This window comes from Zalophus californianus, chromosome 14 (assembly GCF_009762305.2).
Source record: "Zalophus californianus isolate mZalCal1 chromosome 14, mZalCal1.pri.v2, whole genome shotgun sequence".
In the NCBI taxonomy this organism is placed as follows: Eukaryota; Metazoa; Chordata; class Mammalia; order Carnivora; family Otariidae; genus Zalophus; species Zalophus californianus.
The window spans coordinates 25,626,491-25,649,521 of record NC_045608.1 but is presented as its reverse complement, the minus strand read 5'-3'; the positions used below and the strand labels follow the sequence as shown (position 1 = coordinate 25,649,521).

The 23,031-nt window shown below is 58.3% G+C and overlaps 2 protein-coding genes across 2 annotated transcripts in view; one reads left to right on the top strand and one right to left on the bottom strand.

Annotated features, from left to right (window-relative positions):
- GNAZ (G protein subunit alpha z) overlaps positions 1–12,271 on the bottom strand; it is a 52,778-nt gene extending 40,507 nt beyond the window's left edge. Inside the window, exon 1 of the mRNA XM_027577503.2 lies at positions 12,096–12,271. The gene's annotated coding sequence lies outside the window, so the exon portion shown is untranslated. The remainder of the gene's footprint in view (positions 1–12,095) is intronic.
- RSPH14 (radial spoke head 14 homolog) overlaps positions 1–22,227 on the top strand; it is a 76,664-nt gene extending 54,437 nt beyond the window's left edge. The window contains exons 5-7 of the mRNA XM_027577505.2: positions 18,127–18,352; positions 20,168–20,304; positions 21,928–22,227. Coding sequence (XP_027433306.1) covers positions 18,127–18,352; positions 20,168–20,304; positions 21,928–22,166 — 602 coding nt within the window. The 3' untranslated portion in view covers positions 22,167–22,227. The remainder of the gene's footprint in view (positions 1–18,126; positions 18,353–20,167; positions 20,305–21,927) is intronic.
- Positions 22,228–23,031: the final 804 nt, after the last annotated feature.

The following is a 23,031-nucleotide window of genomic DNA, read 5'->3' as shown; positions in this document are numbered from 1 at the left end:
CTAGGGAAAGCCGGCCTCCATGCCCCACCTCTTTCTTCCTGTGACCCTGCCAGAAGCCCGGTTCCCGCCTCCCCGGCTGGGTCTCCCATTCCCCACACCACAGTGCGCTGCCCCAGCCCATCCCACTGCAAACGACCCCCTCTGAGGCCAGGCAGGAGCCTCCCTCCCTGTGAGGGCTCCCTGAGCTGCAGCACCGGGCAGCCCCCTTAGGGCATGAAGGGCTCGGGGTGACTCGCCGCCTGGCCCTGTGAGATCTTGAGCTAAGTGTCGTGTGCCACTGGCTCAGCACTGGACTGGACTTCACCCAGGGAGAGTCCAGCAGGCATGCCCAGGACTGGCCCTTCCTTGGCCTCTGGGCCACTGGCTGCCCCTGCAGGCACCTGCCCTGAGCACACCCACCATGCCCTCGGGTTGGTCTGGCCTCCTGCTTGAGGCCCACCTTACCCTCCCTCTCCGTCTCCATCGCCAGCTCTGTAAAGATGTGTAGAACAGATGGATGGGTAGATGGACGAACACCAAAAATTACTGGTTCACAGCTCCAAAGCTTCCCAGAACTCCCTTCTGAGTGCGTTACCTCATATGACCTCGCCTGGGGGCTTGTGCGGAGGGTCTACCGCTGTCCACACTGGGCCTCTAGGACCCCAGCAGGGGACTTCTTGGGCCCCTCTGCCTGTGCCCACCCTCTCCCAAATGCCCCAGGGCATCTTACCCACCCCTCCACAAGCTGTAGGCAAGATCCTCCTGAGCCCTCCTGCCTCCCCGTCCTAACACCCTTGGCAATTCACCCTGCCCCTTCCTGCCCCAGCCAGCTTGGGCCCCACCCAAAACCCTATCCTGGTCATTTCTCATCCTGCTGAAAATAAGACAGGAGCCAGGGAAGGGAGTGGGGGGAGACAGTGCATCTCTGCACCCCGACCCTCCTGCCCTGTGTACCGGCATCTCCTGGTCCCCCTCAGGCTCAGAAACCCCACACTTCCCTGCAAGTTGCTCCGGGCCTCTCCCCTGGGGTGGTCCTGAGGAAGGGGCTTCCAGGCTGGCCTGTCCAGGAGGGAGCTCTCCTGTGTGGTCAAGCAACCCCTTCCCCACCGCTTGTCTGTCACAGACACAACCTTTCCAAGTAGAGGGACCTATCCCGCCCTGTTCTAATGTAACAACAACAACAAAAACCAACTCTATAGATTCTACCATTATTACAGGTACATTTAAGATCTGTTAGTGACCAGAAGTTGCCACCAAAGGTGGGACTGCTGGCTGGCTGGCATATTGAAACATGATGTAAAGCAGGAAGTCATGAGAAATGATAATATGAACTTTAAACATTTTAACTTAAAACAGATAACCATACACTCCTTCACCAATTTTGGGGGCGGGCCATCTTCTCTCAGAGGACAGGCTCACTTACTGGAGTTGTTGTCACTGTTCCTTCTCAAACCACAGCATACTACGTGTGACATCCAGTTGACTTTCTCCATGCGGCGTGTGATGGCAAAGTCACCGGGACCCGAATCCTAGGTTGTCATGGCTCTGTCCCCAGTCTTACCATCGTCTTGCCCACACCAAACCCAACCACAGCTTTTACTGAGGCTTTCCAAAGCATCCACTGAGTTTCCACAGCGGTCCTCCTTATATTCACATTTCATCAGCTTGTGAGGTACTCAAGGACACAGTCACAATGACAAGTACGGCTGGTACACACAGGTTTGGGCCAGACACCACTGACTCCAAGGGGTGGGCGCCAAAGTGCAGGGCATGCTCTCCTGTGAGAACAGAGCACGCCCATTCATCCAGTGAGTGTTGGTGACAGGGGTAAGAGGGTTTCTGAGCACCAAGCTTTCTATAAGGTTTGTAAATGACACTGCATTTCATTTTTTATCACAACGGTTTCTTTGAAAAAACGGGAGCACATGCACACGCGAGACACCTCGGAGCTGGGGACACACGGCTCTGTGCGGACGGGCTCTCTGCCACCACCCCACAGCCACCAGGGCCCCGGCCACTGGATTAGCTTATCCACGTCCCCCCCAGCCAGCCTGACTAGCCTGGCACCAGCAGACCCACAGCAGGGCTCCCCTTAAAAGCAGCCCCCCTTTCTTGGCCCCTTCCTAGCTCCCTGCTTATTTCAGAGCCAGAGTCCGGGCAGATGGGAGAAGGACCAAGGTTGGGTGCGCAGTGTCCCCAGCTGCAGAGAGGCGCTGACAAATGGCTCTACCCCAGCTAGGCAGCCTCTTGGCTTCAGGGTACTGCCGAAGATGAGCAGCGAGGCCCTCCCCTGCTGCCCCGTATTGTCCTGTGGCTCTGGAGGCCCGCAGCGTGGGTCCAGCCTTCTGGCCTGCAGCATGAAGGCTGACCAGACGAGATGTGATAGCATGGTCTGAGGAACACTGACTCAGGAGGAAATCAGGCCAGAGATTTCTCTGAGCCAGGAGTAAATAAATAAATAAAAACGGAAAGGTTCCACATACAAGGGGGAAGAAGACCCAGATGCGCAGGGCCTTTACTAAAAGCCGAGTGGAAGGGGTTGCTGCCTGGGGCGGAGCCTGGCTCCCCGTTTCCGTAGCGAAGGTAACTGCTGACTTTTAGTCAGGCCCAGAAGTACCTGGGTGGAGACTCTGATTTAACCTCACTGGGTCTCTTGCCCTGCAATTTCCGGCCTCTGAGTGCGGTGGCCCAAGATCCCATCCCCCACCTCGGCTACCCCCAGTCCAGACCAGTTCTCTGAGGACTCCATGGGCCAGGCAAGTGCACGGCTCCTTCCCTGAGCCCCTCCTGCCTCCCTGCAGCTCCATTCTTGTCTTTCCCACCGGGAAGGTGAGTACCACCTCTCATCTATTCCCTTTTTCACCTAGCCCTGTCCCATTGCCTGCTTCCCCAGCCTCCTGAAGTCCTGTGGGCCTGCAGGCTGCGAATCTGGGGCCCCTGCCCTCCTATCTATGCCGGGTCACCCCTAGGAGTCTCCAAGCCAGCAGCAGCCTCTGACCTGTTGATGGGGCTCTCGAGAAGCAGAGGCTGAGATGGGGATTCTTGGGCACATGACTGGATGAGGGAGCGAGTTCAGGAGAGAGGGAGGCAGGACAGGGCCAGGGAGGGAACCAGGCGGAGGTGTGGTTTCAGATGCCTTTTTGCTGTGGCCTGATCCCCGGGCATTCTGGAGCCTGAATGAAATCAAGGCTGTCCCACCTCGAGGGACAGGACAGGGCCTGCGAGGCCCCGAGGCAGTTCTCCAGCAAGGGGTGCAGCTGTGAGCAGGTAACACTGATGTGGCGGGGTACAGTGCGCCGGCAGGAAAGGGGATCTGGGGGCACCTGCGGCGTCTACTGCATGCTTGCCTTCCCTCTGCCCACCACCCCCTTCCTTTCTGACAGAACCCAGTGCCTCAGGTCAGGGCTAGGCCTGGCTGGCCTCAGGGGAGCGCTGTGTCTGCAATCCAGCCACCTACCTCCCAGGGCCCAGCCTCTCAGTGGGGACTGCTACAGTGACCTCTCAGGTACCCTTCCTCTCTCCCGGCCCCTGCACCCTGCTCCCCCCGCAGCCAGGGGGGTCCTTGTCGTACTATAAGGCAGAGCATCTCTCCTGTGCTCAAAACCTTCCCAAGGCTGGCCATCTCAGTTCTGAGCCAGAGTCTGGGGCCCTAGGGTGCTGTGCCCCTGCCCTCCCCTGCTGTGCTCCCTCCACTCTCCACCCCTGCTGCCTCTCAAGTGTCAAACACACTCTCAACTCAGGGCCTCTGCACTGGCTGTTCCCTCCAGCCAGAACACTCTTTGTCCGGAGAGCCAATCCATCCTTTCCTCAAATGGCTCAGAGGTCCCCTCCTTGAGAGGGCACCCTGCCCATCCTATTTATGACTCCCCAAATGTCTCGCTGTGTTTTCTAACATGGTGGGTGTATAACTCCCTTATCGTGTTTACTGCCCCCTCCCCCACGCTTACAGAACACCAGCTTCACAGGGCAGGGGCTGTTGGTCTGTCACTGATGTGTCCCACAGGCCCGAAGTACCTGACAGGAAGCAGGTGCTGATAAATCCATCTCAGCCCTTTGTACTGCATGAGGGAAGAGCCAACTCATCACAGGGAGGGGACAGCGGGGGCTTCTGGGAAGTTTTCTAGAAAGGCCCTTGGCCTTCCCCCAGATGGACACCGCAGATGTGTGGCCGCCTCCCGTCTAGCCTTGGCCAACTCTGATACTGCTCTGCCTCTGAGCCCTCGGCCCAGGACGTCCCTTCATCTGGTGAGCCCATCAGGACTGGGCTTCTGTTGCTGCCACTGAAAGCCTGCCCCCATCCCAACTCTACCCCAGTCTCAAGGCCCTGAGGTTCCCTCACAAGCCCTGGTCCTCAGACTTGGCCTCCCCACCCAGCCGCAGCCTTGCTGTGCCAGTGATGAGACAGAGCCTGGGGCTGCAGCTCACCCTCTGCCCCAGTCCTCAGCAGCCACAGCGGCCATGCCCCCCACGCTCCCTCCACCCACATGGGTCCTCCATTCCTCACTGCCCCAGGAGAGCCCCAGAACAGCCGGCAAGATAAGACTAACACACCCAAGGACCCAGGTCACATAGGGGCTGAGCCCAGTTGAGGAGCTCAAGGGGCTGCGGCAGGGATGATGGGTGCAGTGTGGCTGTGGGGCTTCCTGGAGGAGGCAGGTGGTGTTGGGGCACCAGACAGCCCTGATAGTGCTTCCGCGCCCTCCTCCCTGCCATGAGGTGGGGCAGGGCTGGGGATGTGCATGCGTACGTGCGTGGTGTTATCATAGAGGAAATCGATGCCTGGCACTGGCCCAGTGTTTAAGGGAAATGAATAGATTCTGGCCGAGGACAAAGAGAGTTTGATTAATCAAAAATTGGATAATGGAAGCAACACTCTAATTATTTTTCTTCCCAGCATTTTATCAAGAAATATGTTTGCACAGCATATCAGAGGTAACGGAGTGGGTGAGGGAGGGTGACCACGCTGGAGGGAAGCCCAGCTTGGAGACAGGGCCATTGCACCTCACGTGTGCTGATGGGGGCAGGCTGGTGGGCTGGCCAGCTGGGGTCCTGGTGGTTACTCACGGGGCCACAGGAAGCGAGGGGGGACACGTCGTGCAGGCCAGGGGCCGCACACAGCTGGGGTGGCCTGGGTCACAGAAGATGGGGTGGGTAGGGGTGCCTGCTGCCATGGAGGCCAGTGGGCGTGGGAGTGGGGCATTACTAGCTCAGGTCATCAGGACCTGACCGAGCCAGGGGGAAGGCTGTAGGTGTGAAGTCCTCCAACCCTTGGTCAAAGAGGGTCTTCAGAAGTCCCTCTGGGCCGGTTGGAGCAAATTCGCATGTCTGCTCTGGTGAAGCCTGGTGAGCTGCCCCATGGCCAAGGTCAGACAGGACCACTGGGCCCCACGGGCTGGTCCCAGAGCCCTCCCTTGTCACTCACTCCCTCTCCCTGCACTGTCCTCACTGCTACAACATGGTTTCTGTGGTCACCTGGGCTCCTAATTCCAGGCAGCCTTCTTGGAGCACAGCTTGAGGCTCATTCACTTGCTCATTCCTTCCTTCAGGGTGCAGAAAGAAGCTGCCATGGGAAGCGGTCCACAGTGACCTGAGCTGCCTGTTAGACTCAGAATGTTGGCTGGGGAAGCACCAAAGAGGAGGCGAGTCCTCACCTAATCGGGGGGTCAGAGTCGGTGTCTGGAAGAAGGGGCACATAAAGAGAGATGGAAGATTGAGCTGCAGCTTCTAGGCGAGAGTGAGGGTGTGGTGGGCGGGGTCGGCCAGTCCCTGGTGAGGACGTCTAAGTCTAAATCCTCCCCCGGTACCCATGGTAGACATCACTCATTAACCATGACCACTTGCCCTCCGAGCCGTAACAGCCTTGGGATCCTTCTCAACACTGTGTGCTTTGGGCAGCAACCAGAGTTGGTACAAGAGATGAGAACCATCTGTACCCTTGACCAAGGCCAATGTAAGGTGAGGACACCGAGGCCCAGTGAGTGCAGAGAATTTACCAGCGTCTGCTTTACAGGCAGAGCCAGGCCTAGAACCCAGGCCTCCTGATTTCCCATCCAGTACTTTTTCCTCTGTACCCAGCTGCTCTGCTGGGCTAATCTTGGGGGCACAGGGGTTATCTGGAAAGGCCACCCAGCCATCACATGGTCACTGCCGACACTGTGTTCCTTTCCTACTGCCAGGATCTTGTCTTGCTCTCTTACGACAGTTTCCCGTGTACATGCCTCATGTCACAACCATGTGAAACCCCAAGTCTGACCAAGGCGTCACCCAGGCACACCCCATTGCTGCGGGGCCAGGTGTCAGCCTGAGGCCTCTGATTTCCAGTGGCAGGGACCGGTGCCTGTGATGGCAGTATGAGGAGCTAGGCAGCTACCTGCCTTGGTTTGGGAGTGAACCACAGTCGGGCCTCACGGGTGTCCAGCCAGCGGCGCCCACCCGTAGGTGGTTTGTGTTTGTCCGCCAAACCTAAAGGCCAAAGACACACCTCTGGGGACCCAAAAAGCACAGCCTTCCGGGAGCAGAGGACTGAGCTAGAGCAGTGGTTCAGTGTGAGGGCTATAGCCAGCAGGAGGCCCAGCCCTCTGCATGAAAGTGGCTCAAAAGCTCATGTTAGGCCTATTTGCCAATACTCATTCCCCCCCCCGACAGTGATTTGCTGAGACCTTACTGTGGCCAGGCCAGGTTCTGGGGACTGGATTGTCAGTGGCAAACAGCAGACAAAGGTCTTGACCTTACAGAGCTTACATTCAGATCCAGGAGAGATGGTAAACAAACACAAATAAATAAAACAGGTAGTATGTTATGTCGTAATGAGTGCTAAAGGGAAAAAGAGAGGCAATCGCCCACTTGGGAAAGCCACACCATCTCTCCACGTCTCCGTGTCCTCAACTGTGAGGACAAAACTGAGGTAAAATTCAGCCCCTTCTTGGAGGAGCTGGTAGTGGAAGGATAAAGTGAGCCTCTGCCCCAGAAGGCACCTGCCTGCTGTAATCCAGAGAAGATCCCGCCGCTGTCCCAGTGAATGCCTGTGTCTGGGCTCTCGGGGAAACGTGCACAACTGAGCCCACTGTCCTCTGCTCCGATACCACAACCTTGACCTCCATGACTCACAGGGGCACAGGGCCTTGCTGAGGGTGTCAGGGCCCAGGTCCCGGAACCCTGTCCGCAACACTCCCCATCCCAGGGGTTGGGGAGGGCCGTTCAGTGGGGGCAGGGGCTCTCTCTGAAAGGTTTGCTCTGACCACAGCGCGCACTGCCAGGAGAGGCAGGGCCGGCCCGGACGAGCCCTCAGGGACGGGTGTGTTTCTGGTTAGAGGCTGCTGGAAGGAACGCGGGGCTTGACACTGTTGGAAGGCCTCTCCCTGCACCGTGGTTTTTAACAGTCTCGCTTCTTAGCACTTTTTGTTGGATTCTCCAGGGATGTCTCTAAAAGAGAGTTATACCTTAATTTAGAAGCAAATAACTCAAAACTGTGTGATGTAGCAGGTTCCTTTGGAAAAGAGATGAACTCAAGGAAGCCATTGTTGTGTGAAGCCACCTGCCACGCTTACCCGGGTCCTGCCAACGGACTGCCCAGCCCTCGGCCCTCGAGTTGTGCCTCCTACCTAAGGCCACTGGGGGTCAAGGGACGGGGGGGAGGAAGTGACACTCACAGGAGGCCAGGGTGAGCCTCGAAGGCTGGCTCTGACTGACCCCGGTGGCCCCAAGTGCCAAACACAGCCCGCCTGCCCACGGGACGCAAGTGAAGGGGAGCCTGGGTGGCGGGCCCATGGCACTGCCCTCCCAGTGCCACAGCCGGGCTTCAGGGGCAAGCATGTGGGCAGTCCAACAGGGCCCCAGGCCTGGTTGAATGCTCTGTTGTCTTGAAAGGTTTAAAAACTTAACAAGGGCCCTGCAAATTATGTAGCTGGACCTACCCATTTGCTTAGTCCGCACACACCCCATGCGTACCTCGATATTTGCCTCTGGAGACCTGCCCTCTTGGGAACACCCTCTTCCACAGTGCTCCCCCCGCCCCCCGCCATGTTGCCATCATGATTGTGCTCCCACCTCACTCGCTCATCCATCCTTCTCAATCTCTTCTTTCTGGAAGCTCCTTCTCAGCTCATGCTCTGAAGGGTGAGGGCCCCGAGGCTTGACCCAGCCCCTCTGGACCCACCTACCCTGGATCCTCAAGTGACCATGGCCAGTTCCTGGCTTCCCACACACCTGATGCCAAGGACTCCAGGTTTCTACCTCCAGCCTCGCTCTCCCCTCTGATGGCCACATAACGGCCATGTCTACCAGGGCCTAAGCCAACTCCCAGTTTCCCACCTCTCATGAAGGAGTCTGCATCTTCCTTCTCCACCAATGCCACCGCCGTTTCTCCAGAGCTGTCCTTGCCTCTTCTCCATCAGCAGGTCCTCTTTAAAATAAATCCCCAACCAACCGCTCCTCATGACCCCTACTGCTCCCACTGGCCTCGGTCAGCGGCCTCCTCCCCTGCTGTAACGGCCCCTCACAGCCCTCTGCTCTTGCCCCCATGCCCATCAGCCACACAGGTCTTTTCACAGTGGAATTAGTTCGAGTCTCTCCTCTGCTCCAAACCTTCCCATGGCTCTGCGCCTCACAGGGGCCCACAGAGTCCTACCTGACCCACTCCGTAAACCATCCCACCCTATGGGGCTCTGGCTATCTGGCTTTCTGCTGGGGCCCCCCAGCAGCTTCAGTGCCTTTGCACCTGCCACCCCCTCTCCGGGTGCCTTTCCCCATCAGTCACAACTCACCCATCGCTCTCTGTGGCACTGTGCCAAGGGCCCCTCCACACAGAGCGGCCCCCTGACCCTCCCTCTCTGCGCTCTCTTCTTTAGTTCTCTTCACGGCACCTACCTTACCTGGCAGTCAGTCACACAGGTGTTGTGCCAGCCTCCCTGGGTCTGCTGGGAGCCCCATGAGGACAGACACCGCGTCTGTCCCGCTTCTTGCCATACCCCCGTGTCTGGCACAGCACCCAGCACCCGGCAGGTTCTGGTAAATATTAGCCAAAGGAATGAATAATGCGTGAACCATTTCCATCTCCTCGGGCTCTGTACGGAGGGCTGACATCTCCCATGTCTCCCGTGTGCTCCCGGAGCCATCAGACAGTCCCTGTGGTTAGTTGCTGTCAGTTCACTCCTGCGAAGCGTCTCCCCTGCCAGTGTGGACATGTGTAAAGGGGCCAAATGCACAGGGAGGACCCGTGCAGGGACTGGTGCAGGGACGGGGCAGGGAACGCTTGGCTCTGTTTATGAATGAAGACAAAGAAGCTCAGTCAGGACCGGGCTGGGCTGGGGGTGACAGGGCCAGGACCTGACCCAGGTCTTTGGAGGCCTCGACTGGAGGCCCGCCCCACCCTGCGTGGGGGAGTCTGGGCCTTTCCATGTCAATCCCCGGTCTGCCTAAGCTGTGTCAGGCCACCACTCTGGGGCTGGTCCTCAGCATCTGCCCCGATGCCTCCTATCCATTTCCTTTTGCCCTCTTCCCTGCCAACCACAGCGCCCGCTGGCCTGCGCCTGGAGGCTCAGTGACCCCAGGCTTCCTTCCTGGGGTTGTGGGAGAGCAGTGTGCTAATCTACCTCTTCCAGAGTTCCTGCAAGCCCAGCCATGGCCAACAGCAGTGAGACGCCCTAGAGCCAAACGGCATTTTAGGTCTTCTGAGGGCCAGCAAGGGACGGTACAGGGCTGCCTCATCCTCACGTCCAGGGAACGAAGGCACGTGTACACATGAGAAAACCACACAGCCAGGTTGAGGCTGCTGAGGCCACACCCTGAGTGTCAGGCCAGCCTTCCCACCATGCGGTTCTCCATCCCACTTGCCTCCTACAGGGGCTCTGGGCAGCCTTGCCAAGTCTACCTGGTTACCCAGAAGTTCCTGGAATCACCCTAGAAGCTCCTGAGATTCCAGGAAACAGAAGAGCTGAGAAATTGGGGGCAGAGGGAGGGATTCACTCTGTGTCCCAAATCTAGAGTCCCACAGCAGGCCCCCAGAATGTGGCCTGGCGACAGGCACAAGAGTGAAGCAGCTCCATCCCTCTTGGCACACTCTGTGTCCCCCCGCAGCAACATGGGCCTTGGCCAAAAGCTGAAAGTGGGTGTGTGTTTGGGGGTTGGGGGGGTATGCTACACAGATGAGTAACAAACAGCCCCTTCAGAGGGAGAGTGAAAACATCCCTCGGAGCAAGCAAGCAAGCAGATCTAGGGCAGAAAGTGACACTGGCCTTGCGAGGGGGAGGGACTATGTCTTATTCACCTCCTGTCGCAGAAAATCAACGTCTGTTAGAGGAACACACAGGAGTTTTAAACCAAATGCCAGTGTCTTGTCCCCAGACCATGAGGAATGCTGAAGGCACACCACTTCATCTGAGCATCCCATGCGATCAGCCCCTAAATGGAGGCTCCCAAGCCTCCTTGATTACCGTTCACAAATGTCCACGCCCCAAAGGGGCAGAGTCACCAGCTAAATAGCATTCTCCATCCTGGCTAGGAAGGGGGCTGTCGGTTACCCAGTACCCTGGCCTTGCCCATGAGACAAGGTGCCTGGAAGGGGAGTCCTAGGCTGCAAGGAGCCCCCTGGTGTCTTTTAAGCTCTTCCCCAGGCCCACCCCAGCTCCTAGGTCACAGATGAAGAAACTGTGGCCTCCATCGAACAGTCACAGCTAATAAGCAATGGGGTGTTCCGTTTCCCTGGCTCCATCAGCCCCTGTGCGTCCCCCACCCCCCTTCCCGCCATACCACCTATGCTAGCACATCCTATGCTCCGGCCAGACCCAACTGCCTGAGTACCCTCTCTGTGCTTTGGTCCATTTTCTCCTCTCTGTCCACAATGCCCACCCCGGCTGTGCTCACGTCCTTCAAGCTCAAGTTCAAATGTCACTTTGCCCACAAGCCCGTCTAACCCCAGCCCAAGTCATCTCTGAGGTCCCTCCAGAGGCTCCGGCATGCATACTCAGGGTTGGGTTATTTGAGCAGAGACATTTCGCCCCTGTTGGGTGGTGAGTCAGTCCCAGGAGGGCAGGCCCAGTCCACTCCCACCTCAGCGCCAGGCTCTGGGGGAGCAAATGCTCAGTAAATATTTGTTTAATTGAATTTGGCCAAGGAGCCTCCTCCAGACAGAACCCAAGGCGGCAGGAGTCAGTCCCCAGGGCAGGGAAATCACTTGGGCAGAAGGGAGCCCATCAGGGACTGGGCTCCCTCACCAAAACAGGCCAGACCTCGCCTAGCAGGCGGGTCCTTTCATCCTGAGAAAGGGACTCCAGGGAACCCTGGTCTCGGCACTGCCTTCCCACCCTCTTCTCTCTTGTGACATAGAACCCCAATTCTCGGCCTAGGCGGATTCCTGCCATCACCACCCAGACAGGCTCAGCACCGCCCTGCAGGCAGAGCCCCCTTGGATCTCCCGTAGGATGCGGAGCCCCAGCCCCGAGGCCTTACACCCCTCCCCCCCAACACCCCCCAACACCCCCACCGCCTTTTAAGGGAAAAAAATATTGAGCCAGGAACATATCACAATCGCAGCAGGTCCATACTCATCTCTTGTTCTAAATGCCTCCAAGGAACCTGTTCTCTGCAAGACCGATGACGGAAAACTGCGAGCCACTCGGCCCCGGGCCCAGGCTTCCGGGGCCCTCTCCTCCGTTTCAGCCAAGGCCACGCGTCGGCGCTCCAGCCGCCCGGGGTCGCCTCCTCCCCGCTCCCCTGGGAGGCAGACCCCGCCTCAGCGCCTCTCCTGCAGGTTGGCTGGCCCCGGCTCCGCACCGGCGGCTGTTCTGGGGGCCCCCAGACGCGGCAGCCCCAGCAGCCCCTGCCTACCTCCCGGGCCCGCAGCCGCCCCCTCCCGCCGGCTCCTCTGCCGAGTGGCGCCCCTTCCCAGCACCTGCCGGGCCCGCGGTCGCCCGCTGCCCACCTCGCGGGCATCTCCGCCCCGGTCGCCCACACCCCGGCGGGGCATCCCTTTCGCTGCTCCCCGGCGCCCCCAGCCCGGGCGGATCCCTAGCACAAAGGCCCGGGCGGGGCCCCGGGTGGGGGTGGGGTGGACGCCCCAGCCGCTCCCCCAGCCCCTCGAGGTTCTGCCGCGCGCCCCGGCCGCGGGTCCGCTCACTCACCTCCGGGCCGCCGCACGGTGCATCGGCGAGCTGCTCCGGGTGGGGCGGGGCGGGGCGGCGAGCGCGGGCCGCGGCGCCCTCGTTCCGCACTACGCGGGCGGCGGCACCCGCGCGGGGACGTGACCGGACCGCGGGCGGCGCACACCCTCCGGCCGGCTTGCCTCCCTCCGCCCGCTCTCCCGCGCCGCCCGCCGCCCGCCCGCGGGTCCGCCCGCCCCGCGCCGCGCTGCCGCCGGCAGGGGGCGGAGCCGCGAGCGCAGCGCGTTGCCAGGCCAACCGCGGGCGGGGGTGCCGCGAGCCCGCGGGTGACCACGCGCTGGGCGCCGCCGCCCCGCCACGAGCGCCGGCTCTCTTCTCATTGGGCAGGAGCGGCTGACGGATGTATGTACGGTCCAACGGCAACGGGTAGGGGCGGGGCCGCGGCTCTGCGCGCGCCGCAGTCCCGCACGCGCTGCCCGCACCGGCGTCTCTGGGACCCCGCTGCGCCGAAGCGGGGGAACCGACCCAGTGGACCGCTTCTCGCAGAGCCGGAGACTGATCCTGAGAGTGACGGAAGGCCCATCTCCCCGCGACGAGCCCGGCTCGTCTCCCTCGGTTTGAATTCGAACCCAGCTCGGCACTTTCTGAGCTCCGCGACCTTGGGCAACCAACTGACCTCTCTGAGCCTGTTTTGCAAAGTGGGGCTAGTGGCACCTGCTTCCTTGAATTGTCGCGACAATCCGCTAGAACGTGTGAAAGGCTATGCAAACCCTTAAAGTATACACCCGTGAGGTTGGTGCAGCGATGGGAGGGACATTAATCACCTTTGCTGCACGCTCCCTCAGCGTGTAGGGGCTCTTCAGGGTCCCTGGCAATCCTGGCTACAAAGGTTGCTTGAAAAGGAGGAGAGGGAGAAGGGCCCAGGATCTGTCCCCCAGATCAGAGAGGCGGGAGGCAGCAGCTCAGTTAAAGCCAGGATCCCCCATCGCTGCCTTGGAGAAGCTGGTGGAAGGTAGAAGGCATCCGATGCTCAGCAAAATACACGTGAGCCAGTCTGCCAAATTCTGCTTTCAGTTTCAGGGGGAGCCCATCTGTGGGCCTCAGAGACAGGAGAGCCCCTCACTCCTGTGCTTACAAGACTTTGGCCAGAGAGCCAAGATATTAATGCCTCTGTCTTTTCCATCATTTTAACTTGAATCTTTGTGTATTTCAGAGCATCCCTGGTAGAAATGCAGATTCTCCCAGTTAACACCTTCCTTAGCACTTTACACCCTCATGGTCACATTGTAAGGATCACCCCATCCTGGGCAGAAGCACTGGAATTGGCCATTGACAGCGGTGGATTGGGTGGTCATCCCAGTCCAGGGTTGTGGTCAGAAGGCGGGGGTGGGGGTCTGGTTCTGCCCGCTGGGCACTGTGGCGTTGCAACATTATTCCATAACCTCTCTGGGAATGTTTCCTCTGCTGTAAGATGGAGACTGTTGCACTACATACCCCATGACGTGACGTGAGCACCTGTGAAGAAGTTACCTAAACTGTCAGGGACAGGACAGATGCTGGTGATGGGCATCCTGAGGCGAACCTAGACCTGGCATAGTGCTCGCTGGAGGTGGCCAACACTGGAGAGGCTCCTCTGGGCGCATGCCTTCAAACCCCTGGGCTGGGTCAGGATGGGCCTCTGCCCACAGGACCACTCAGAGGCCAATGGCTGTGATACCAGGAAGATGGAGGGCACAGGTCCTGCCCTGGTGTGGATCAGAGGTGAGAGGGGGTGGGAGGGAAGCCAGACCCAGCTCTGTGCCTATACACTCTTGGGCGAGGGAGGTTATTTCACCCAGATGAACCTCATTGTCCTTCTCTGTCAAGGGGGACACTAGTAGACTGTCCTTGGAGAGTGACTCTGAGGGGAAATGCACATGGACACATGTTTAGAGATGGGTGAGGGCAGTTTCTGTTGTAGGATCGGGGTCAGAATGGAGCTGTTTGCAGGGGCAAACCTAGATGTCAGTGTAGGGTGACCCTCTACCACAGTCCAGGGTGAGATCAGCAGCTAGCCCATGAAGAAGCCCCAAGGGGCTGCCTGCTGCCTCCCCCTCCCGATCCTGGTGGCCACCCTGGGGACATGTGGCAGGGGGAGAACTGCGCACTGGGAGACAGCAGGATGGAGGTGGCCGGTGAACCGGGGCAGAGGAGAGAAGCATGTTTCAAGGTGGGGAACGTGCTGGGCATCAAGGAGCCATGATACCTGCAGGAACCCATGGAAGACTGGCTGTACCTGGAGCCAGCAAGCAGGTGTGGGTGCCAGAAAACAAGGCCGGACTGGGGACAGTTGCACTGGGCTAGTGGCCCTTCTGTGAGATTGGGGACGTCAGCCTAAGAAGCACTGGAGAGTTTTAGAATTAGCTTTTTAAATTTGAGGAGGATTGCAAGTTTTTGTTTCGTATTTGTTTGCAGTACGTGTGGTCCCATTAATGTATGTTGTCCTAATAGGCAGAATCAAATAGCAAAAATGTCAGCTAGTCAGCCCTCAGAAAATAAGAAAGCAGAGATTCTCCATGCAGCTGAGTTCAGCGTGGGGCTGCAGGATCATTGAGCGACAGAGTGTCAGGAGAGGGCCATATGGTGGCTGTAGCCAAGACAGAAGGATAGAGTGGGGGGCAGAGTGGGGAGGGTGGGGGTCAAGGAGGAGGTCCACATGATAGGAGATGCGGAGGAAGGACGGTGCTTGCTAGCAGATTGGAGGACCAGCAGGAGAGGTGGCCGGAGACCAGGGAGTAGAGTATCCTGGCTCCTTGGGAAGAGAGTACCTCGAGAGGTAAGGCGGGGTCAGCCACATCATGTGCTATGAGGGGCCACGTAAGCTAAGGACAGGGATGTGTCCCCACGACAGAGGCAGGTGCAGGGAGGGGGGGGTCAGCGTGCCAGCAGTTCAGGGCATGGGGGCTGCACGAGGTAACACTGGGCAGGTGGGTTCTGATGAGGTGCGGATGCCCCGGGGCCGGGGCTGGCGCTCCTTCCTCAGCCCTTACTAGCCAGGAAAACAGGACCAGGGACAACAGCTGGGGCCCTGTGATGGAAAGAGGAAGGCCCTGGTGGTTGAGCCTCGTACTTCACCAATCCACAGGGACAGATGGCTGAGGAGTGGCCTCTCTAGGTGGTATCAGGCCATCCTCCAGGAAATGACCAAACCTCAACCACAGGGCATTCTGTGCCATGGGCATCATGTCACTTCAATCCCAGAGGGATTGGTGGAGCTTTCTGGCTCATCAACCACTGAATCTGTCCTGGCACACCAGCCGTGCCAGACCCGGGGCCCTCCCCAAGTACACCCATGCCTCATGCCTTTGCCCTGCTGCCCCATGAGGCCCAGCGCCCCCAGGCCTCCCTTCCTGCATGTTCAGAGTCCCTTGGACCCTGGAATTCTACTTGAGTATGAACCTGTGTTGTCATGCCGGCTCCTGGCTGACTGCCATTGTTCTCCCCACTACCCAAGGATGGCTAGTCTCTGGATGCTGGCCATAGCACCATCCTGTCTGGCTCTTCTCCCGGCTTGACCTGCTCTCCCAAGCCCCGCTGGCTGAATCTCTGGCTACGGCGGGGCTGAGTGGGTTTCTCCAGTTTGTTTCCTTGGGGTCTGTGCAACCCCCCCAACCCCAACTTGAACAAGCCATTGCAGATCTGGGTTAGTTATAAATAGCCAGGCCTGCAACTCTCCTTTTAGCTGAAAAGCAAAGTGAACGAGCAGAGAGGCACACCCGGCACGCGTTTTATTTTTAATCTTCTCCCTCTGTCTCAGAATGAACCCAGGTCCTGGCGCTCAGCATTTCTAGGAGTAGAGGCCCAAGACAAATGCCTGAGAAACAAAACCCAAGCAGCCCAGGGCCCTGGCTTTGCCCCTGTCTGCTGTGTGACCTCAGGCACTTGAATTGCCTCTCTGGGTCTTGGTTTCCTCACCTAGGGAGGGAGCAGTGGAGGTGATCACCTCCAGTAGTTTGACTTTGACTCTCTTCCTCTGCTCCCCCCACCCCCGCCTGTGCCCAGCAACACCTTTGGGAGGAGGGGGGCCCTGGAAAGCCCAGACCCAGGTGCAAGTGAGGCCACAATCAAACCCCGATTTTATGATGCTCAAATTCCTCATCCCCAGGCCTTTGCTCAAGTATCCCCCAGCTGGGAACCTTCTCCCTCTATGCAAAATCTTTCCAGTCAGCAAAATCCTTGGAAAATCCAACCGTCACCTCCCCACAGTGAGCTTGGGAGGGGCTGTCTGGGTCAGGTTGTGGCTGAGTTGGATCCATGGCTGCGGCAGGTAGGGAGCCTGTGGGCAGGTGCCTGAGTGGGCGGTGGAGCTAGAGCAGAAGGCTAGGTGTGTGGTCTGGCCGTGGCCTGGTGGGGAGGGTGAGGCTGAAGGGGAGAGAGGGGCTGTGTTCCTGCAGGGCAGGGACTGTGCAGCTTTCGTCTTTGTATCCCACTCCTCGCCTCTCACCGCCCCCCTCCCCCACAGGCCGTTGCTTGTAACTGGGTCTCAGTGTTGGCAAAATTCCTTATGATTCTAGGTCCAGACATTCTGGGCTTATGTGAGAGTCCCTTCCAGAGAGTGTGCTCCCACCCAGCCACTACCCTTTGGCATTGCACAACTCCCTGCCACCTAGGCTGGTTTCCATAATGAGGAAACCGGGCTCAGAAAGGTTAGGTAACTTGTCAAAGATCACACAGCTGGATACGTTTAGGAGTCCAAGTTAGGCATTTTTTGAAATCTGTGTGTATTAAATTTTAGAAAGTGCAGTACTCTTAAAGCAATGGGCAACTGCTCTTCCCGTGTCGTGAGTGCCCCGAGAACAAACGGGGCGGAGCTAGTTGCTTGGCAATGACACCCCAATGAGAAGCTATCCAGGGGCCTAGGGGGCCACTGGACATGCGTCTGTCCCTCTCCACCTCCCTCACCCTGGGGCGCCTGCCATTTGATGTCCTCAGGAAGTGCGGGAGGAAGACTGGGGTGATGTCTTCAAAGAGGAAATCCCTGGTGCTAATTGGCACTTAGAGACCTTTAGGCTAATTAACCTGTTTATTTGTCTCTGGAGTAAATTAGAGGGTTTAGCAGGGGAGGCGGAAGAGAGAGGTGTTGCTGCTGGCCACCTCCAGGGGGGCTATCTATATGGCCTCTCCCTGGGTAGTGTGGGCCACTGGGGAGGCCAGGAAGAGGGTTGGGAGGAGGGCTGGGGGGGGGCTGCCCTCCCCAGCATTGCCCTGCTCACTTCCCAGTGACGGCTGCTCTGGACACAGGGGAGCTGGGCCCCTCAGGAGTGCTGCCTGGGCTGGTTCTGGGTTCCCCCCAGACATCCCTCAGGAGGGAGGAGGAGCCGGAAGGAGGGAAGTGGAACGCATTCTTGGGGAGGCTCACCTCTCCGTCTTCTCCCAGCCCTGGTGCCCCAGCCGCCCTGCCATGTGGAGCCCCCGTTTCTGTGGGTTTTTTAGACCCCCGTGGCCAGAGTCCGTGGATTTCCTGTCACCTTTGTTTGGAGGCACGACTATTTTTTAGATATAAGATGCTGGGCTGCTCACTTCTGCCTCAGACTTGATTCCAAGCTTTTTCCTTTCCCCAACGGCTGGCCAGACTAGTGTGGGGTTTCTAGTGGCTTAGAGATGTTGTGGGTGGGAAGGAGGGGGTTGGCTGGTCCCCCCACCTTCCCTCTGGTGCAGGGTGGGCAAGGGAGGGAAGTTCCTTCTGTGCTGGGCCCTGCCGGGTGGTTGTTGTGCTCTCCAAGGGGCAGGTGCTGCTTCTCAGGCCCCTGGGCACCTGTTGAAGGCTCGTGCCCCCCCGCCCCAGTTACAGGTGACCAAAGGCTGGCCCCTTTGGGAGTCTTCCAGGGCCATGTGGCTCCCACCCTAGCGTGTCATCCCCAGCCTCCTGCTAGCTGCTCAGGGGTCTGGCAGCCAGGGGCATTTGCAAACCTCCCCTTCCCCACCAGCTCTGTAGGACTCGCCTCGCCCCACGTGCTGCCCAGAATGGGTAGGGGTGACTGGCCCGCCCTCAGTGCCCTTTCCTGTCCCGCAGGAGCCCAGGGCATTGTCAACAGTGGCCTGATCCCCTCCCTGGTATGGAAGCTGCAGAGGGAGGAGGAAGAGATCCAAGGGCTCCTCCTGGACACACTGGCGGCCTGCCTGATGGAGGATGCCACTGAGGCGCTGAGTACCCGCATGGTGCCCTTCCTGAAGCAGAAGCTCCTCAGCACCAATGATGACATTCGCAGCAAAGCTGCCCGCGCGCTCATTGCGGTCAGGTGAGCCCGGCCCGCGTGGACAGGGCGGGGAGGGCAGGGGCGGCCAGCCCGGAGGCTTCTGCTGAGGCTCAGAGAAGGCACCGGAGCTGCCCCCGGCCCCGCAGCAAGCCAGCCTACCCCAGAGCTCCAGGGAATCCACCTCAGGGCCTGCTTTCTGCACCCCGCCCCCCCACTGCTTGTGCCCTGGGGGAGGAGGACCCTGTCCCCTGGGGGGGGGCCACTGTCCTAGTGGTCTGAGAGCTCAGCCCTCACAGTCCTGTATCCCAGGAAGCCCCCAGTCCTGGGCAGAACGAGATGGTTGGTCCCCCCTCCCTGTGAGGAAGGCAAGCACACACTGTGGCGGAGCTAGCAGTCACTGAGTACTAAGCGCTCCGTAGGTGCCAGGTATTATCTACAAACGGCACTCCTCCAAGGAAGGTGATTACCTTTTATAGGTAAGGAAACGGAGGGCACATGTGTCCAGTCACTGGTGACCCAGGGTCACACGGAATTCCAGTCTGAATCCTGGCCTGGAACCTGAGGGAGCACAACACCTCAGAGCAGGGAGGGAGGGAAGCAGTGTGTGACCCCAGACAGAGACGCTTCCCAAGGACCAGTGGTCCCTTGTGCCCCCAAGTCCATGCCTTAGATATGGCCACCTGCCTACATGCTGGCACCTCTTGCCTCCCCTGGCCCTGGCTGTCCCTCTAGCTGGGATTCTCTCTAGAGACCTGGGCCAGCATTTCTGTGAGTGTGGCCCCCGATCCAGACCCCGGGGAGCTTGTGAACATGGAGATTCCGGGGCTTATACTTCAGACTGATCACCTTCTGGTCTTTGCTCAGAGGTCCCTTTCTAGTGAAGCCTCTGAGGACCCTACCCGCTCTAGAAAATGGCGGCCTCCACTAGGCCTGCCTGTGCCTTTCACCATGCCCTCCTTTTTTTGTGTCACCCCCAAGGGGAGTTCCTGAGGACAGAGCTTTGTTTGCTCTGCTTGCTGCTTGAGAGCAGGGCTTCAAAACAGGGGGAGCTTTGGTCCCCTGGGAGACAGGCAGCATTGTCTGGAGACATTTCTCGTTGTTCCAACTTGAGGGAGAAGGGCGCTCCTGGCCTCAAGGTGGGGAAGCCCTTGAGGGCCAACGCACGGGACAGCTGCTACCACAAAGAATCATCCAGCCCCACGGTCAGTCATGCTCTTGCCTCAGCGTCCAGACCAGGACCTGCCAAGCTGCTCAGTCAGCCCTGGCCGTGGGAATGAACGAACACACTGAATCCCTGCAGGCGGGGCCCAAGACTCTGCATCTTTGATCAAGTTCCCAAAGGGAGCTTGTGGGGAGTCCATCACATTCCTTTTCACAGCTTCATATAGTGCCAGGATTAGAAGTGACTTACAGTGTCCTCTCCCCTGAGGGTGGCTCTGCACGGGTGTCTCCCTGGCAGCTCGCCAGCTCCCATCGCTTAGCCCATCTCTGGCAACTCTGGCTCCTGCATGGAGTCAAAATGAGTGACCCTGGGTCCTGCTGCTCCCCATTTTGGAGCCTGGGGAACACGTCTGGTTTCTTCTTGGTGTGATACCTTAGGGCCAGGCTCCATCACCCGCTGGCTCCCCGCGGTTTGGCCTTCAGTGGTCCCAGGCTGTGCTCCTAGGTTGTCCCAGCATGGGGGTGAGACCCAAACCTCACACCAGAACTCCCTTGCACCCTGGTACCCCCTGGCCAGGCCCAAACCACCAGGGGGTCCCAACACAAGTCCTTCTGGTGTGCCCTGGGGTGGTCCTAGGCCCCGCCCCTCTCCTCTTTGCCAAGCGAAGCCACACAGCTGTCCCCTCTCTGGCCCAGCATCCCTCTGGAGGGCAAGAACCAGGTGTGGCGGCATGACGTCATCCCCATCCTGGTGCATCTGCTCAAGGACAAGGTGGAGGAGGTGCAGGCCAATGCCGCCGGGGCCCTCATGTATGCTGCGGTCACCACCCAAGGTGAGGCAGCCTGCTGGCCACCTGCATCCCCTGCGCAGGTGGTAGTTTACTGGGCATTGGGGGGGGGGTGGTCACTGCAGCCTCCAGTATGCTGTTTTCCAGAACTTTCATTTTGTGCTCAACATCCCAGCACTGCCCCCTCCCTGTCCTACCAAAATACTTTCCCAGGCCTGTTGTTGGAGTCCTTTCAATTTTGGGCCAAGGCTCCACCCTCCCTTCTCTTCCTGGACACAGTGGGTCACCCTACCTGTGACCCAGGTAGGGTGACCCCCTGGTCACTCCCATTAGGACCTCTGTCCCCTCCTGCCAGGCTATTCCCTGGGCCTGGAATTCCTGTCTCCAACCCAGGCCCCTTGTAAGCCTCGATTCTGGGATGAATTATGTAGTTTGCCATCCTTGATTTGGTTATCCTAATGCTTAAACAAACACTGGAGCCCTTGCTTCCATATTTTTTTTTTAAGATTTTATTTTATTTATTCATGAGAGGCAGAGGGAGAGAGAGAGAGGGAGAGAGAGAGAGAGAGAGAGAGAGAAGCAGAGGGAGAAGCAGGCTCCCAAGGAGCAGGGAGCCTGATGCGGGATTCGATCCCAGGACCCTGGGATCATGACCTGAGCCGAAGGCAGATGCTTAACCATCTGAGCCACCCAGGTGCCCCCTTCCATGTTGTTTTTTGATCGAAATTATTTTTTTTCAGTGGGGGGGTATGGGGAGCAAATAAGAGCATGAGATTACCTCTCCCACCAGGGGACCCCCTCGCCAGTGGGGCTTCCATGCTAAGTCATCCAATCCTGGCCACAGGAGCAACCGGGGTTGGTTTCCCCACCTGGAGGCCGGGGTTGGCCATCCCACGTGACCTCTGAAAGCTCTGTCTTTGCACATGCCCACAATTGCCTGCACCAGCCCCGTGCCCTGTGCTTTCTTGATGTTCCACGGAGGACTGAGTGGGTCTCTGATTCTCAGTCAGAGTTTGGAGGGAGTGGCAGAGGGTTGATGACCTAGAGGAGAAGCATGTCATGCAGGGGGCAGAGGACAGGGGCCAAGCCTCCTCTGGGAGGGACGTGGGTATTGACCCAAGGGACAATGGGAGTCAGCAGGGCCAAGGGTAGCCGCACAGCTTCCAACACAGAGAGAAGAGTTCATTGAGCACGGCAGGAAGCTGGGGGGCGGGGGCAACCACCTGGCCTTTCAGCAGGACAGGACAGCAGGAAGGTGCTGAAGGTTAAGGAGGGGCGTCTCCTTTACAGATTAATGTCTGCGTCCCCCACTAGACTATAAGTACTGGGAGGGAAAGAGCTCTGTGAGTTTTTGTGCCTGGCACAGAGTAGGTGCTCAAGAAATACTTACCACATAAATGAACAACTAGATTTTAATTTTTGTTGCCTTGAGAGAACTGGATTGCAGGACAGGCATCAGGGTGGGTGGGGAGAAGCCAGCTGAGGGGCTGGAGGGGCAGGAATGAGGAGGCCAAGGCTGGAGGCAGAGGAAGGTGCCAGGGCCTGCATGGGAGTGAGGGAAGGCACCTCCCCTGAGGCTGCACAGGCCGGAGGCCAGGGTTGGGCTGGGGTGAGAGGAGGTGGAACAGGATGGCCCCCTGAGGAACACCTGGTGTTGGTGGCCCACAGGGAAGTATGCTGCCCTGGACACAGAAGCCATCCACCCCCTCCTGAACCTGCTGTGCTCATCCTTGACCAAGGCACGCTTGAATGCCACCAAGGCCCTCACCATGCTGGCTGAGGCCCCTGAGGGCCGCAAGTTTCTGCAGTCTCAGATGCCCATCTTCCGCACCCTTGAGAAAGACCCCAGTGAGGCAGTGCGGCGGGCAGCCCAGATTGCCATCAAAGTCATTGAATGGAAACCCTGAGCTGCTTGTTGGGCCAGACCTGATAAGCTGCTTGCCTGAATAAATGGGCTGAATCTCTTTATCTTGGGTCTGAATGGCACTTTATGCTCCTAGAGTGTGGTCACATCTCCCCTCTCTCCTACAAAGGGGAAACACCCGGCCCCGAAGGACTGGGTCATGGTGGCCAGGCGAGGAAGCATGGGCTAAGTCCAAAGCCCAGGGATGGAAGGGTGGCATCCCAGCTCTCTGTTTGGGCCAAGAGTCCCCTCAGAAGGTGGAGAGCAGGGCTGGGCCTTCCAGGTACAAGGAGGGGCCAGGAGTTATATTGTGAGAAGGAACACAGCTGGATCCAGCCCCACCCAAGCTTTAGACACTTGAGTGACCTGGCCCTTGGGTGTGGCTGGGCACTGGCCTTCTTAGCCAGTCCTGCCCCCCTCTCTCAGGAGGGAAGGTCAAAATGCCAGCCCATGTGGGCTCTTTCAGGAGGCGTATGAGTTGTATGAGGCCCCCTAGGGATGCCAAAACCAGCCACATAAAAAAAAAAAATTATACACCATGACCAACTGGAATTTATCCCAGGAATGCAAGGTTAGTTTAACATTTGAAAATGAATCAATGTAACATATATATATGATAAAGGACAGAAATCACATGATCATCTTAATAGATGCAGAAAAAGCATTTGATGAAATCCAATATCCATTTCTTAAAAAAAAAAAATCCAAAGTAGGAATAGAGGGGAACATCTGCAAAAAGTCATAGCTAACATCATTCTCAATGGTGAGAGACTGGATGCATTCCCCTGAAGATCAGGAACAGGACAAGAATGTCTGCTCTCACTACTTCTATTCAACATTGTACTGAAGGTTCTAGCCAAAGCAATTAG